At 39.0% G+C, this 13,593-nt stretch overlaps 1 protein-coding gene across 2 annotated transcripts; it reads left to right on the top strand.

Moving 5' to 3' along the window:
- Positions 1–594: 594 nt before the first annotated feature.
- Positions 595–11,883, top strand: RMP64 (ribonuclease MRP subunit p64). Of its 2 annotated transcripts, none has more exons than XM_080801680.1 (9): positions 595–748; positions 2,351–2,505; positions 4,080–4,159; positions 4,550–4,681; positions 5,115–5,192; positions 5,854–6,212; positions 6,387–6,448; positions 8,951–9,204; positions 11,242–11,883. In XM_080801680.1, the coding sequence occupies exons 1-9, from the start codon at positions 646–648 to the stop codon at positions 11,702–11,704; spliced, it is 1,686 nt and encodes a 561-aa protein (XP_080657806.1). In that variant the 5' UTR covers positions 595–645; the 3' UTR covers positions 11,705–11,883. The 2 variants fall into 2 exon arrangements, with proteins under 2 accessions (XP_080657806.1, XP_080657807.1); XM_080801681.1 differs by lacking the exon at positions 595–748 and adding an exon at positions 1,070–1,157.
- The last annotated feature ends 1,710 nt before the right edge of the window (positions 11,884–13,593 follow it).

Raw genomic sequence — 13,593 nt, 5'->3', positions numbered from 1 at the left:
CTTTGATATGATCTCGGTTTTGCTGTTGGTGGAGCTAGAGGAAACTTCCTTGGCGGTCTTGGACAAAAGAAATCTCTTCTGTGTTTCAATTGCCAGACCTTTTATTGTTGAAGATAGAAGAAACTTCCTTGACTGTCTTGGACAAAGTAAATCCCCTCTTCTGTGTTTCAAATGCCACACCTTTCATAAACCTCTTTTTTTAATTTCTTCCCTTCTCCCTAATGTCTGATGCGGAGACGGGTGTATGGGTAACCTCAGTTTCTACATCTGTAAAATGCCTTGAAGTTAATTAATTTCAGACTAACCTGCGTGGGAGCCTAAACCTAATGCAGATTCCTCCCCCCTTCGGCGATTCTGATTAAGCAGTACTGGGACTGAACTTCCCGCGGCTCCCAACCCCAAACTCCCCCAAGTGCTTCTGATAACCGGCCAAGCGTTGGTGACCAGAGTCCGGACGACCATCCTCTCCAGTCCACTGTATCTGGTTCACCATTCGAGAAGGTCCCGCCCCCACCTCCGGGCCCCGCCCCAGTCCCTCCCCTTGTCCTCTCCCTCCCCCAGATTTCCTCTCTTCTCTCCTCCCTCGGTCTCTTCATTAGGTCTCGCCGAGCTCCGCCCTTCCGAGCCCCTCCCCGACCTCCCGAGATGGCTACGGTGCGTCCGGGCCTGGAGCCGTGGAACCGCGTGAGAATCCCGAAGGCGGGGAGCCGCAGCGCGGTGACCGTACCGGACCCCGACGCAGCTCTGGGTGAGCTAAGGGCCCGATGAACGGCAGACGTTTCCGGAGGCGGCGTCAGGCCGGGCCGGCGCACGTGCGCGGTGGGGGCGGGACTTCCTGAGCCCTCGGTCCCGAGTTTGCTAGGAATTTTGTAGGGGCTCTGGTTTGCATTGGAATCCTTCACTAAGCCCACTGTGCCTACGGCACGGCCTGCCTGGAGCGACGAACGTCCAAGGTCCAGCCCCGCGCCCAGGGGGCGGAGAGAGGTGGACGCCGCTGGCGTCTGGGAGAAGTGCTGCCTGGAAAGCCTGGGCTCCCTCAGGCCACCAGCAGCCCCGTTCACCCTGTAGTCTGTGTCCTGATCTCTTAGGAAGGCGCTGGGGCACTCTGTGTTTAGACGGCAGTCTTTCTGGCCTCCAGTTCCTCATCTGTATAACGGGTTAGTGCTCCCTACCTATCACCGGTTGTTGAAAGCGTCTAATGATGTCATTAAGGGAAAGTGCTCTTAACGTGTTTTATCCGTGGTACGGCTGTTTTCAGGCAGTAGGGCCCAGTAGTTAGGAGCGTGCCTCAGGAGCCAAATTGGGTTTGAATCCTGGCACTTCACTCTGCTGGAGGTGGGCAGGTTGGGGGGTGTCGTTATTTAACCTTTCTGTGCTCAGCTCATTTTCACATGCGGATAAACATAGAACGTGCCTCAGGGGGCTGTTTGGAGGAAGAGGTACAGTTAGAAAGCATTTGGAACAGTGCCTGAGACGGTAAATGGACACTTAAGTGATAGTTAATTTTAAATACAACCTATCTAATCACATCCTCCTCACCATCCATCCAACCTACGCAATTTATAATCTTCCTCTTCCTCTATTAAAAAATTCTTTAACAGGATTCGGTCAGGCCTGAAAATTCAGCAACTCCCCATTCTCAAAGCAGACCTTTCTGGCTTCACATAGTTGGGACAAAATAAAGTTCTCCCTGTTCTGTAGTAATCTGCCTTTGTAGTCTATCCATCTGGGATGCTAGTGCTTCCTTTAGTGACACAGAGACACACATTACCTCCATCTTCTACTTCACAGCTTTTCAGACTTGGAAGCTGTTATATCATTCTGAGCACCCCCTGTTCAGTCAAACATTCATCAAATAATGTAACTTCCAGTTGCTACAGTTGTTTCTCTTACCTGAGTGTATTCTTACCTGAAAGTAGTACACCCATACCACACCTTTGCTTTTAAGACTATATCCATTCTGCCTTGCTTATGTACATAACAAAATAGGGGATTTAGAGAAGCATAGAACAGGTACCCCGCCATCAAAGTACTTAAGTGTAAGTGTACACCAAATGACTGCAAAGTATTCATATGAAGGATTCTTAAAAATCATTATAAAATGTGATACGAAGATATGTGTTATTGTTTAACAGATGACCTCTTAATGATTTCTAGACTGCATCATCGGTCACCATTTTCCATCTTCTCACATACTTAAAATTGTTAATAATGTTCTTATAGTTAAAGCTGATTATATTAATTTGTTCTTAATCCCCTTAATAAGGGAAGATGTTTATTCAGAGTATTTTTACATAATAAACTTCATATAGAAATACATACTAAGTTTTATTAAATATATCTGGTTTAGACCTTTGTGTTGCAGCTGTAATTAGAGAATGCTGTCATGTTACACTGTCACTGAAGAACCAAATCTTAGATGCAGAGACAGATGTGCTATGTGCAGTCCTTTACAGCAATCACAACAGGATGGGCCGTCACAAGCCCCATTTAGCCCTCAAACAGGTAAGGAGGAAGCCCTGCGTTTACGGACTCAACATGTTTGCTTGATGAAAATGAGATCACACTGCCACTTAATATTTTGTTATTATGGGAAACCCAGTCAATTACTTGTGACTTCATAGATCATCAGTCCACAGTTGCATGTGGGATTTCATTTTCTTTTTTTCCTGAAACCATTTCAAAAAGCAATTTATTCGGAAAGGTACTATGTTTAATTCTTTGCCAGTCTTGCTTCTAATGGGTAATTTTTATGAAAAATTCCATTATATATAACCTATAATAATTTACAGTACTTTTGCCTAGTTCACAGATACAGTGATTTGAGCAAGACAAAATGTTGCATTAAGAAACAATTTCCTAATCATAATGAAAATCCTAAAATCATAAAAAGAACAAAGTTGTGGTTTATATATTATAGGGCATATAATCTAATCAGTAATATATTAGACTAAATAGCTGTATAACAAGTTATGGGAAGTGGTTTCCGTAATTTTTAGAGTTTAAGACACAGTTGGGCCCTCTAGTTTAGGGACTACCCTATACAGACAAGTCTCCTAAACTGGGTTCCTTATAAGGTCATAAATTCATTCACTTATTAATTCTGCAGGTATTTTTTGTAAGTTCTATGTGCCAGGTATTGTGCGTGGTGCTCGCAATTCAGGGGTGAAACAGACATATTCTCTAACTACAGATTTGTGCCCTCTGGTTTTTTCTACTCCCATTACTTAAGGCAAAAAGAAAGGAGATTTCTTCATCAAAGAAAGATCTGGGAGCGTGTGGTCTTTCTCTAAGTTTTCTTCGCTGGGGCAGCTTTTTATCTCCTTATGAGTCTTTTATTCCAAAACCAAACCTGAATGTATTTCATGTTGAACATATCAGATTGAACCTATTTTTCCTCCTGGCTTCCAAGCTATGAATAATTATCTATCAGAAAAATTTGGTGTTCTGTTTTCTCTGCATCTTCCTTTTAGGTATCTCTCCCATTCAGTCCATTGATCAGTCAAAACTTTCTCTGCATCTAGACCCTTCTTGTAGTTCTGGTTGCATCTTCTTTCTTCAGAACTTGTCAATGTTTAGTTGTCTTGCTATCCTAATTAATTCTTCCTCAACTCCAGTCTTCCCTCTATGCTTGCATGTTCTATATGCCAAAGCCAGGGTAATCATCCTAAAACAAGGCTTTGATATTTTTAATGGTTCTCCATTGTCTTCTGAATAAAGATGAAACCTTTTAGCTTTACTATCTTGTTTTAGTAGTTTCACTATTAGAAAGATTTCAGAAAAATCTTGAGAATAATCTCGTACTTACTTTGGTGCCCTTTATAGCATCAGTGACATCCTGACACATAGTAAATTCCTAGTTATAAACTGATTTGAGAAATTTGTTTGGCTGGCTTAATTTCAAATCTTTAAGTAGGGGCAACTGTTTTTGGGCTATACATTACTTTACCCTAAAATGAAGGTATTCTCTTGTGTTGAGTGTATTTCCATACTATGAACTTTTGCGTTTCTTTGCTTTTGTGATCATATCAGTGGCCATGTCTGTATGCTATAAATTTGAGCTGCTCTTCCCCTTTCAGGTTGAACAATGTTTAAAACGTTTGAAAAACATGGATTTGGAGGGTTCAATTCAACATCTGTCTGAGTTGTTTTCTTCCAAGTAAGTGGTCCAGTGGCTTTGTAATGGTCTGTGTGGTGGGCTGGGAACTCATGGTCTTCAATGTGATCTCCATTGGACTTTTCTTTGCTTGGTGTTGGGATATAACCCAACTGGGGAGTTTTACAAATTTTGTTTTAATAAGGGGCACCTGGTATTTGTGATAATCTCTCCTCTGTTGGTTTGTGGGAGGGACTAGCAGGACACTGAACTCTGGGTCAAGATAGATTATATTGAAACATTGTTGTCAGTCAGCTCCAGCGAATCATTATTAAACATAAACTACTTCAAATGGATTGTCCAGCTCATCTGTGCTTGAAAATAGCTGTGTAAGTGCTTCATAAGTAATGAAGTTTAAGAATGAAAATAACATTCTTTTCCATTTTTGTGAAGTGAAAACCAGCCTGTAAATACCAAGGCATGTGTCATTCCTAGCCAACCAGTGGTTGAGCTGGTGCTCATGAAGATTTTGGGAGCCTGCAAGTTGTTACTTCGCTTCTTAGACTGTTGCTGCAAGACATTTCTGTATCCTTGATCAAGTGAAATGCTCTCCTCTGAATTGGAATTCTTTGGATATATTTAATGGTATTTCTGTTTGAAAGCTAGGAGGTTATAGGAAGGAGGTTATAGGAAGTTATAACGTATGTTTAAAATTTTGCATCTTGGCCTCCTTTTCCTAGGAATTGCCTGATACAGCCATTGCCAGAGACTGTCAGTCTCCATCTAGCATGTATTATCCTAAGGGCACTGACAGTTAGAAATTCTACATCATAGAAGCTAAATAATGAGAGCTCTGGAAGAGTGCATATTACTTTAAGTTTCCATGACTGAAATAGAATATTTTAAGGCCTTAATTTCTTCAAGAAAATTCTATTTCCCATCTGTTTTTTTCGTAAACGTAACTTGCAAAATTCAGATTACTTTGGTTTTGTTTTCCAACTTTAACTTGATTCTCCAGCTTGACTGTGAAGCACCTAGGCTTGCAAGAATTCATTATTTTAAACCTTGTGATGGTTGGGCTGGTGAGCAGGTTATGGTATGTATATATGTATATAAAATCCTTCATTTCTTTTTCATCTAACTCAGCCTAGGTTTTCATATTTCTTTTCCTGTGGGATGCTGATGGTGCAGGGGTTCTGTTTCTTCACTTGGTTAATGTTTTACTTGGGGTGGATTGGGAACCTAAATGTTCACAGTTAGGTCTTTGATGTCTCTCAAGTATTATTTGGGTCTCTCCAGTATTATTTCCAATCATCTTGTTTATTCTGCTTATTCTTAGAGGTGATAAGATTAGAATGAATAACTGATAACCTATTATTCTTTTCTGTAATGGAAATAGCTTTAATTTTTGCTGATTATAACAATAATACATGCTTCTTTTAAGACATTCCAAAAGAACAGAGACAATGTAGAGAATCTGAAACTTGCCTAAAATCTTACCATGTAGCCAAAACCATACAAAGATATCCTTTGAGACACCTTCCCGTTGAGTACTTTATTTAGTTTTAAGTAACATTTTGTACTTGGATTTTTCTGCTTGGGCTGGACTAATCTCGCGCTTTGCAAATATGCACTAGAGGATTTTTAATCTATAGTGGCAGACTGATATTTATTTTCAGCTTTGAATCTATTGTGGTTATTACATAAGCTGCAGATTATAATTGTTGGCTAATTCATGACCTCCTGTCTTTTTCTAGGGTTCTCTATAAAGGTGTTTTGAAAAGGCTGACGTCTTTATATGAGCCATTATTCAGATTGCTTCAGGAGGTCTCTAGGATTCAACCACTGCCTTACTTCAAAGATTTTACTTTTCCTTCTGATATTGCTGAGTTTTTAGGACAGCCCTATTTTGAGATCTTTAAGAAAAAAATGCCTGCAGCTTTTGCAGCTAAAGGAGTAACTAAACTGTTAAATAAACTGTTTTTAACAAAAGAGCAATCACCAAGGTCTAGCCAAGAAACTATACTCAGAATTTCCAAAAAAGCGAAACAAATGAGGATCAATACACAGAATAATGTGGATCTTGGACAACCAATAAAGAAGAAAGTCTTCAAAGGTAATTTACTTTTATGTAGCACAGACTTTTACAAGTCCCTTTATTTCTTTTGTAGTAATTTGGCAAGAAATGTCATATACTTAAGAGTTTGATTTGAAAATAGTATGCTATTAGTATGAAAATAGCATGATATTGAAAACAGTTTTTGTATCCGTGGTCTCTCCATTTCTACAGAAAAGTCATCAGAATTTGATGTGAGAGCTTTCTGCAAACAGCTGAAACACAAAGCTACTCAGGTTTGTCTGGCTTCTATTACTATGGCTTATGATTTCTGCTAATTTGTGGAATAGATACCATTTACCAAGGGCAGAGATTGAGCCTCTGTTTTTATCCCCAGCTCACAGCTTAGTGCCACCTTAGTTTTCCTCCTTTGCTTCTGAATGAATAGAGGCCCTAGGGACTGAGTGCATCCAGTAAATTCAGGTTATAGAATGTCTTCAAAAACATTTTACTCAGAGTTTTGCTAGAATTCTAAAGTGTCTCTAGGATCCATTGTAGGTGTGGATTGTATTAAGAGTATGAGCTTTGGGGGTGCCTGGGTGGCTCAGTCAGTTGAGCATCTGACTCTTGATTTTGGCTCAGGTCATGATCTTGGCGTCCTGGGATTGAGCTTCACATTAAGGCTCCACACTCAGTGTGGAATCTGCTTATCCCTTTCCCTCCCCCTCTGCTTCTGCTCCCTGCTCATGCTCTCTCTCTCTCAAATAAATGAATAAAATCTAAAAAAAAAAAAAAGAAAAAAGAGTATGAGCTTTGCAGTCAGATAGAAATGGGTTGAGTCCTGTCTTTAGTTGGTACTAGCGGTGTGACCTTATGTAAGTTTCTTGACCTGCCCATACCTCTGTTTTCTAATACAGTATGCCCCTCATAGGGTTATGCAGTTTCCATGCATGTAAAGTCTTCAGCACAGAGTCTGGAGTATGGTAAGCACTTAACTGTGGTCAGATGTTATTAACTACTCTCATCGTTACTGTCATCCTCATCTTTTGTCATGAGGCTTCTCTTTCTTTCCCGGTTAGGCTTCAAGCTTTAACATGATTCCTCTTAGTCATTGTCTATAAATTCTGTTCTGGACCTAGCAACAGATAAATACATCAGTGTTACCCACTTTCATGTGGTAACTACTTGACTTCTTTTATCATCTGTCCTCAGATTGTTTTCTCCTAGTGTCCTACATGGATGATATCTTCTTTTCTATTTAAGAATTCTTAATTATTTTTGATAAATCAGAGTTCTTTCTTGAATGTTTACAAGGATTCTAGCTTGGATTTATATTCTGTCCAATTTATGAGTTCCAGAGGGAGGAATCATCATCATCATAGCCCTAATAATAGCTAATATGTATATTGCATTTACTATTGAAATGCTTTACGTGTGTTAATTCCTACAATCCTTGCAAAATCCCTGTGAGGCTGGTGCTATTATTATTGTTTCCATATTTCAGATGAGAAAATTGAGGCTTAGAGAGGACAAGAAACTTGCTTAGGCCGCACTGCAAGTATGGGGCGAAGCTAGGATTTGAACACAGACAGTTTGGTTTCACAGTCTTTGTTCTTTACCATTATATCAGTCCCCCAAATCATTTTGTTAACTCTGTCTCAAGAACTATGGCTCTCTGACCCTTGAAAGTTTTGCAGTCTATCTAGCTATTCCTGGGTGAGCTGGTTTTAGAGCCGGTTGGTTGGTCCCCAGTCCCTATTCATGACTAATCACTACCACAGTTTTAACAGTTAGCACTAACATGCTCAGCTTGCTTCTAAGGTCAAATTTCTTTTCTCAGTTACCAACACTAAGTATTGATAGGTCTCTACTTTTATATTTTCTACTACTTTTTTATGTTTTTCTTGAAAGTGAGAAATTGGGAGCAGTTTTGAATGAAAAATGAAAGCAGATCTAGTAACAATGAAGGCTGGTACAATCCAGACTTTACTTGACATAAAAAGATGGTGTTGAAGAGACACATCAAAAGATGGTTGAATTGGAAGTGTTGCTCAGTTAAGCATTTTTAACATACATTCAGCATCATCCCTTTGTGTGTTTTCAGTAACATTTACGACCCATCATTGAGGAGGATAACTTGGTATAGAAATAAGTGAAAAACAAATTTGTGATAGTCTAGTAGTGTCAAGGAAAAGGGCTCTTCAGTGATTTTTCTTTTCCCTACCAGATAGACCTTGACTAATATTTATTCAGTTTCATTCTTATATATAGATTAAATAGCTGTATGTGTTAGAATATTTGTATTATGATTCGCATCTGAATTCAGTTATAGCTGGGGTCTGTTGTTGCATAGAGGAGGAATGAAAATCTTGTGTTAGTAGCAGTGGATAAAAAATTAAGTTTTTTAAAAAATTTAAATTCAATTAGCCAGCATTAGTTAACCAGCATTAGTTTCAGATGTAGAGTTTAGTAATTCATCAGTTGCATATAACACTCAGTGTGCATCACATCATATGCCCTCCTTAATGCCCATACCTAGTTACTCCAACCCCGACCCACCTCCCCTCCAGCAACCCTCAGTTTGTTTCCTACAGTTAAGAGTCTCATGGTTTGTCTCCCTCTCTGATGACTTCCCATTGTTTTTTTTAAGACAAAGGAAAGCACAGTGAGCTTTAAAAGAAGTTTTCCTTCTTTTAAAAAGACATTTTCTAATTTTCATAGGGGTCAACTTTTCTCTGTTATATATTTGCAAGTCAGTAGGAAATCCAATATATTTTTCTCACCTTTCCATATTTCAGGAGACCAACTTAAAATGTTCTCAGTCCAAAGTAAAGGCAACCAAACATTCTTGTCAGAAAGCAACAGGAACTCCCTGTGCCAAAAGTTTTGTGCAGAGATTTCGAGAGGCTGAGAGTTTTATTCAACTTTCTGAAGAAATCCGAACAGCAATTTTGTGGTGCAGGAGCAAAAAACTCAAGGCTCAGGCCTCCTTTCTGGGTAACAAACTTCTTAAAAGTAACCGGCTTAAACATGTGGAAGCTCAAGGGTGTAGGTAGGTATATAATAAGAATTCCATTCCTTTATTTTTTCTGTTGCTATTTAGGGCAAAAATATATATATTCAAGTTAGCTTTTTGAAAAATGGGATAGCCCCCCTGGGGGGCTAAAAGAAGGATCTATTCAAACTGCAGTTTTGTTTGCTTTTGTTGGTCACAGCTGTATCACTGGGAAGAAGAAAGTTAACTTGGTTAATTAGATTTATTCATGTATATTCTTCACCATTCCATTTGTTCATTCAGAAAGCCTTAGGAGTGTTTGTGGCATGCTAAGCCAGGGGATGCATTGTGTAAGACGGACTTAATCCTCATGGAGCACTAGCTCTCACTCCTGCTCTGGTAGGAGAGACAGCCAGTCTCCCCACAGCTTCAGGGCAGCAGGATGAGGGTGTGAGAGCAGAAGTACACACACCAGACTCTGGACTTAGGGTTAGGTAATGTTCGCTCATGAGTGCCAGACTCTCCATGTATTGATTTCTTCCTTTCCCTCTGATTCTTAGGTTCATAGAACTAACTGTTTAAGGGTGGTTATCTTTGATTGTGAGTCAGTATTACTTGTAGCATTATAATGAAGTCAGATGCCTTAGGGTTTTATATTTTTATTGAAAAAAATAACAGATGCCCATCATAGCAATTTTAGACAAAAAAGGCTGTAAAGATCAATAAGAACAAGTTTTGATTGAGAGCTGTGGGAGAAGTTAAGTATTCCTAAGGAAAGAATTATTGGAAGGGTTTCTACATTAAGGTCCTTTAAAGACCTGTAGCCATCTAAAAATGATCCATTCTAGGGTGGAACTCAGCCTGAGATGGAGAAGGGATAGATGAGACAGAGATGATAATAATTAAGAGTTAGTGAGAAGGGTAACAAAGTGGTATTTGGTTAAACCATTATTCCCTACCCCACAAAAAAACTGCTCTTTTGTACTGTTGTTTTGCTATTTCAGTATGCTGTAGTATGTTTTAAATTTGCTTAATGTCCATAACTCTCTGAGGTAGGCAATATTATTCCCATTTTGTAGCTGAGGACATAGGGGATTTTGTTCAGATTGTTACATCTGGAGATCTAGAACTCAATTTAGATCCTCTGATTCTTTGTTTGCATATTTTTCTATTTCCATTTTAATTAGGAGGTACACTTACCCTCTCCCCACTTAAAAATCACCACTTAGACTAAGACAAGAAAAGCTTTTGGAAACTGGTCTTGAATCACTACATTATAAAGGCTTCCTCAAAGTTATATATTTATTTAAAAAGGAAAAGGGGAGAGTGACAGGGGTAGAAGTAACAGATCTGTGCTAATCTTTTGAAATCTAACACAAACAGTGAGGCAGTTAGTAAGTACATTACAAGACAATGTAATGTACCTTGTCGCAGTATACCTTATTCAGAAGCAAAGCACCTAAAATAATCAGCAATTTGAGTTCTGAATTCCCATACTTGAGGAAGATATATGAATCACAATTAGGGCAGCCCATGGTATCAGGTGGTCTATGCCAGAAGCTCTGTCTTCTCATTCTTAGGTAAACTCTGTCTCTGACTTTGATTCCTTTTCCCTTGTTCACTCCCTGCTACAACATGACGTTATTTATCTAGATATAGATTAATGCATCCAGGCGGATGTTCTATTTGTGATACATCCTTTCCCCAGCTCCACTCCTGTTACATTAAGAACAGTTTGGCGGTTATCAGGGAGAGGCTCTGACAGCTACCTTGCTAGGCAGTTGTAGGAGGTACTTCACTTTGGGAACAAAATGGGGACATACTTGGCTATAATCTGAATCAGAGGGAAACTCTGCTCTGAAAACACAGATTTGGGTTGAAGCTCCTATTTATTTTTTGTGACGATTCTGGCTCACAGTTACAGGACCTGTATACAGAGATTCTAGCTCTGACGAGTCTTGTACACAGTTATAGGACCTGTATACAGTTTTGTGTACTTTTCTTTTAGGAGTTGACAAAAAGGGAGACAAAAGCTTTTGAAAATGTCTTTCTGTGTCTTAATCCCAGATTTTTCCTTTCTCTTGTCCTTTAAAGTTTGCCAAAGAAATTAGAGTGCATAAAAACATCTGTTTGCAACTGCCTTCTTCGTGGCTCAGGAATCAAAACTTCAAAGCATCATGTGAAACGAAGAAGATCTCAGAATAGATTTTTACTGGAACAGACGAAACTACAGAGAAAGTTGCAGTTGACTCTTTCAAAGGAAATTCAGCCATCCCCTCAAGGGACTCAGAATGCTACAGATAGCAGTAAATGGAGACTCTCGCAGTATACAGTTCAGAGAACTGATCTCTCCCCTAACAGTAAGCTTCTCCTGAGTAGCAGAATTTCAAATCCTGTCATACAAACTAAAGAGAAACAAATTCATGAAAACCTTACAGGAAGCAATGAAAATGAAACTGATTCATGGACAATACTGCAAATGAACAAACATAATACATCAGGAACCATTAAGGAGACAGATGACATTGATGATATTTTTGCTTTAATGGGAGTTTAGATGCTCATTTGTGAGACATTTAAGTGCTTAACAAACTGATCTGATGTCCTGCTGTTTTATGTGGAACTGCTGAAAAAAAAATCTGGAAAGACTTGGAAGTACCACTTGGACTCAAAGAGCAGCTGCTTTAGTGTAACATTGTACAGCAGTTCATTTCAGTTCAATAAACATTTATAGTAGCTCTGTGTCATTTAACTGACAAGTATTTGAATACTAAATAGTCAAAATTTGAATTTGACTTTGTGCCAGGGGTTTAGATGAAAAAAAATCTACCATATCCTGTCCTTGAAAAGCAGATATAATTCTTTGATTAAACCTGGTGGGTCCCTGAAAAACAGAATAATTTTATGATTTATCAGGGAATTAAGAACTGAGTAATTAGGTTTATAAAACCCTACCCTGTGCCTTAGGGTGTATATAGGGAGTCAGCTGGCCTAGGAAGTATCAAGGAGTGCTTAAAAAGTCACTTTGGTCTTAACTGGCTCCGTTGTAGGTAAGTCCATCTCTGAACACCCATATTTGTAGCTTCTGATGATTGTGCTGTCTTGATTATAAATTAGAATTGATCATCACAAGGGTCTAAAAAATTTTGCCACTAACTGTATTCTCAGGGACTGGTCACTACCATTATTTTACTTCATTTGTTCACCTTATCTCACAGGAGGGCAAATTAAAATGCTTTTGGAGTTCTCTAAAAGTTTTTGGTTTTTTTTTCTAGTTTACTTATTTGGATGCTAGTGAGTGATTCTGAATAAACTTTTTTTCCAAAAAGGATGTAAGGTGACATGTATAACCATACATGAAATACAAAGAAGATAGCAAAGTAGAAGTAGATAAGAAAGTTAAATGAAAAAATAAAGCTTAGTTACACAAAACAGAACCAGAAGTGAGGCCACACATTAATGTTAATGCTACCATCTGATATTTTTATATTGTTTTACCATTGCCAGAGATGGGAAATCTTACATATTTTCAAATATTTTAGTTTATTAGAATTAGGTCAGTAAGCTTCTATTTGTTAAGAAGGTTGTGGCATTAAGTTTTCCATTACATGTAGATTTATCGAAAAGTAAAACAGTTCCCCAGTATATATCACACCCACCCTTCTTTTCCTTCACCATCCTCACTCTGTTTCCGTTCCATTCTTTATCTGGCCTTGTTCTTTCTGCACCTTTCCCACTTATCTACACTGGGGGTTCTCATATGTTAGGCTGTTTTGAGAATCACTTGGTGGGTTGTTTAAAATGCAGATTCCCTTCTGAAGAGACTGATAAACACAGCCAGGGGATGGGGACAGAAGCCTGCATGACCTCATGAGCCTGAGATCAAAACCCAAGTTGAGATCAGGAGTCAGATGCCTAACTGACTGAGCTATCCAGGTGCCCAGAAGCCTGCATTTTTAACCAGGCGCGTAGGTGATCTGATGCAAGTAGCCTGCAAAGCAGAGTTAAAACACCGCTTTAGCTTCCTTCTTTCCTGAAGCCTTGCAAACATCCTGATTTACTTCAAAGTTCTTAATACATTTCTAGTTCCTTTTCATTGTTTATATTTTTCCTGGCTTGCTACCAAGTGATAGTAGCTACCAAGTGCCTTAAAACATGGATAATACTAAGGAGATCTCATTTACAAGTCTAGCCATAGCCATCAGCTTCTGTGATTCTAAGATTTAAGGTCCAGTCTTGCTTCTGTTTTCATCTGCAGATGAATCCACACAGTTAGTTTCCCTGGACTTAGACTGCTTCATCTGAAGTGGCATTATTGTTCAAGATTCAGAAACTTGAAGTGTTTAAAGAGATTTACCCTCAGTGGGAAAACCAGAGTGTTCAGTGATTTGTCTATGAAGGCTAGAGCCTGGATCGAACTACAGGCCTATCACTTTTTTGTACTTA

Source organism: Martes martes, assembly GCF_963455335.1.
Source record: "Martes martes genome assembly, chromosome: 1".
Taxonomy (NCBI): domain Eukaryota; kingdom Metazoa; phylum Chordata; class Mammalia; order Carnivora; family Mustelidae; genus Martes; species Martes martes.
Note: the sequence above shows the minus strand (reverse complement) of the source record. Positions and strands in the feature narration are given on the sequence as shown.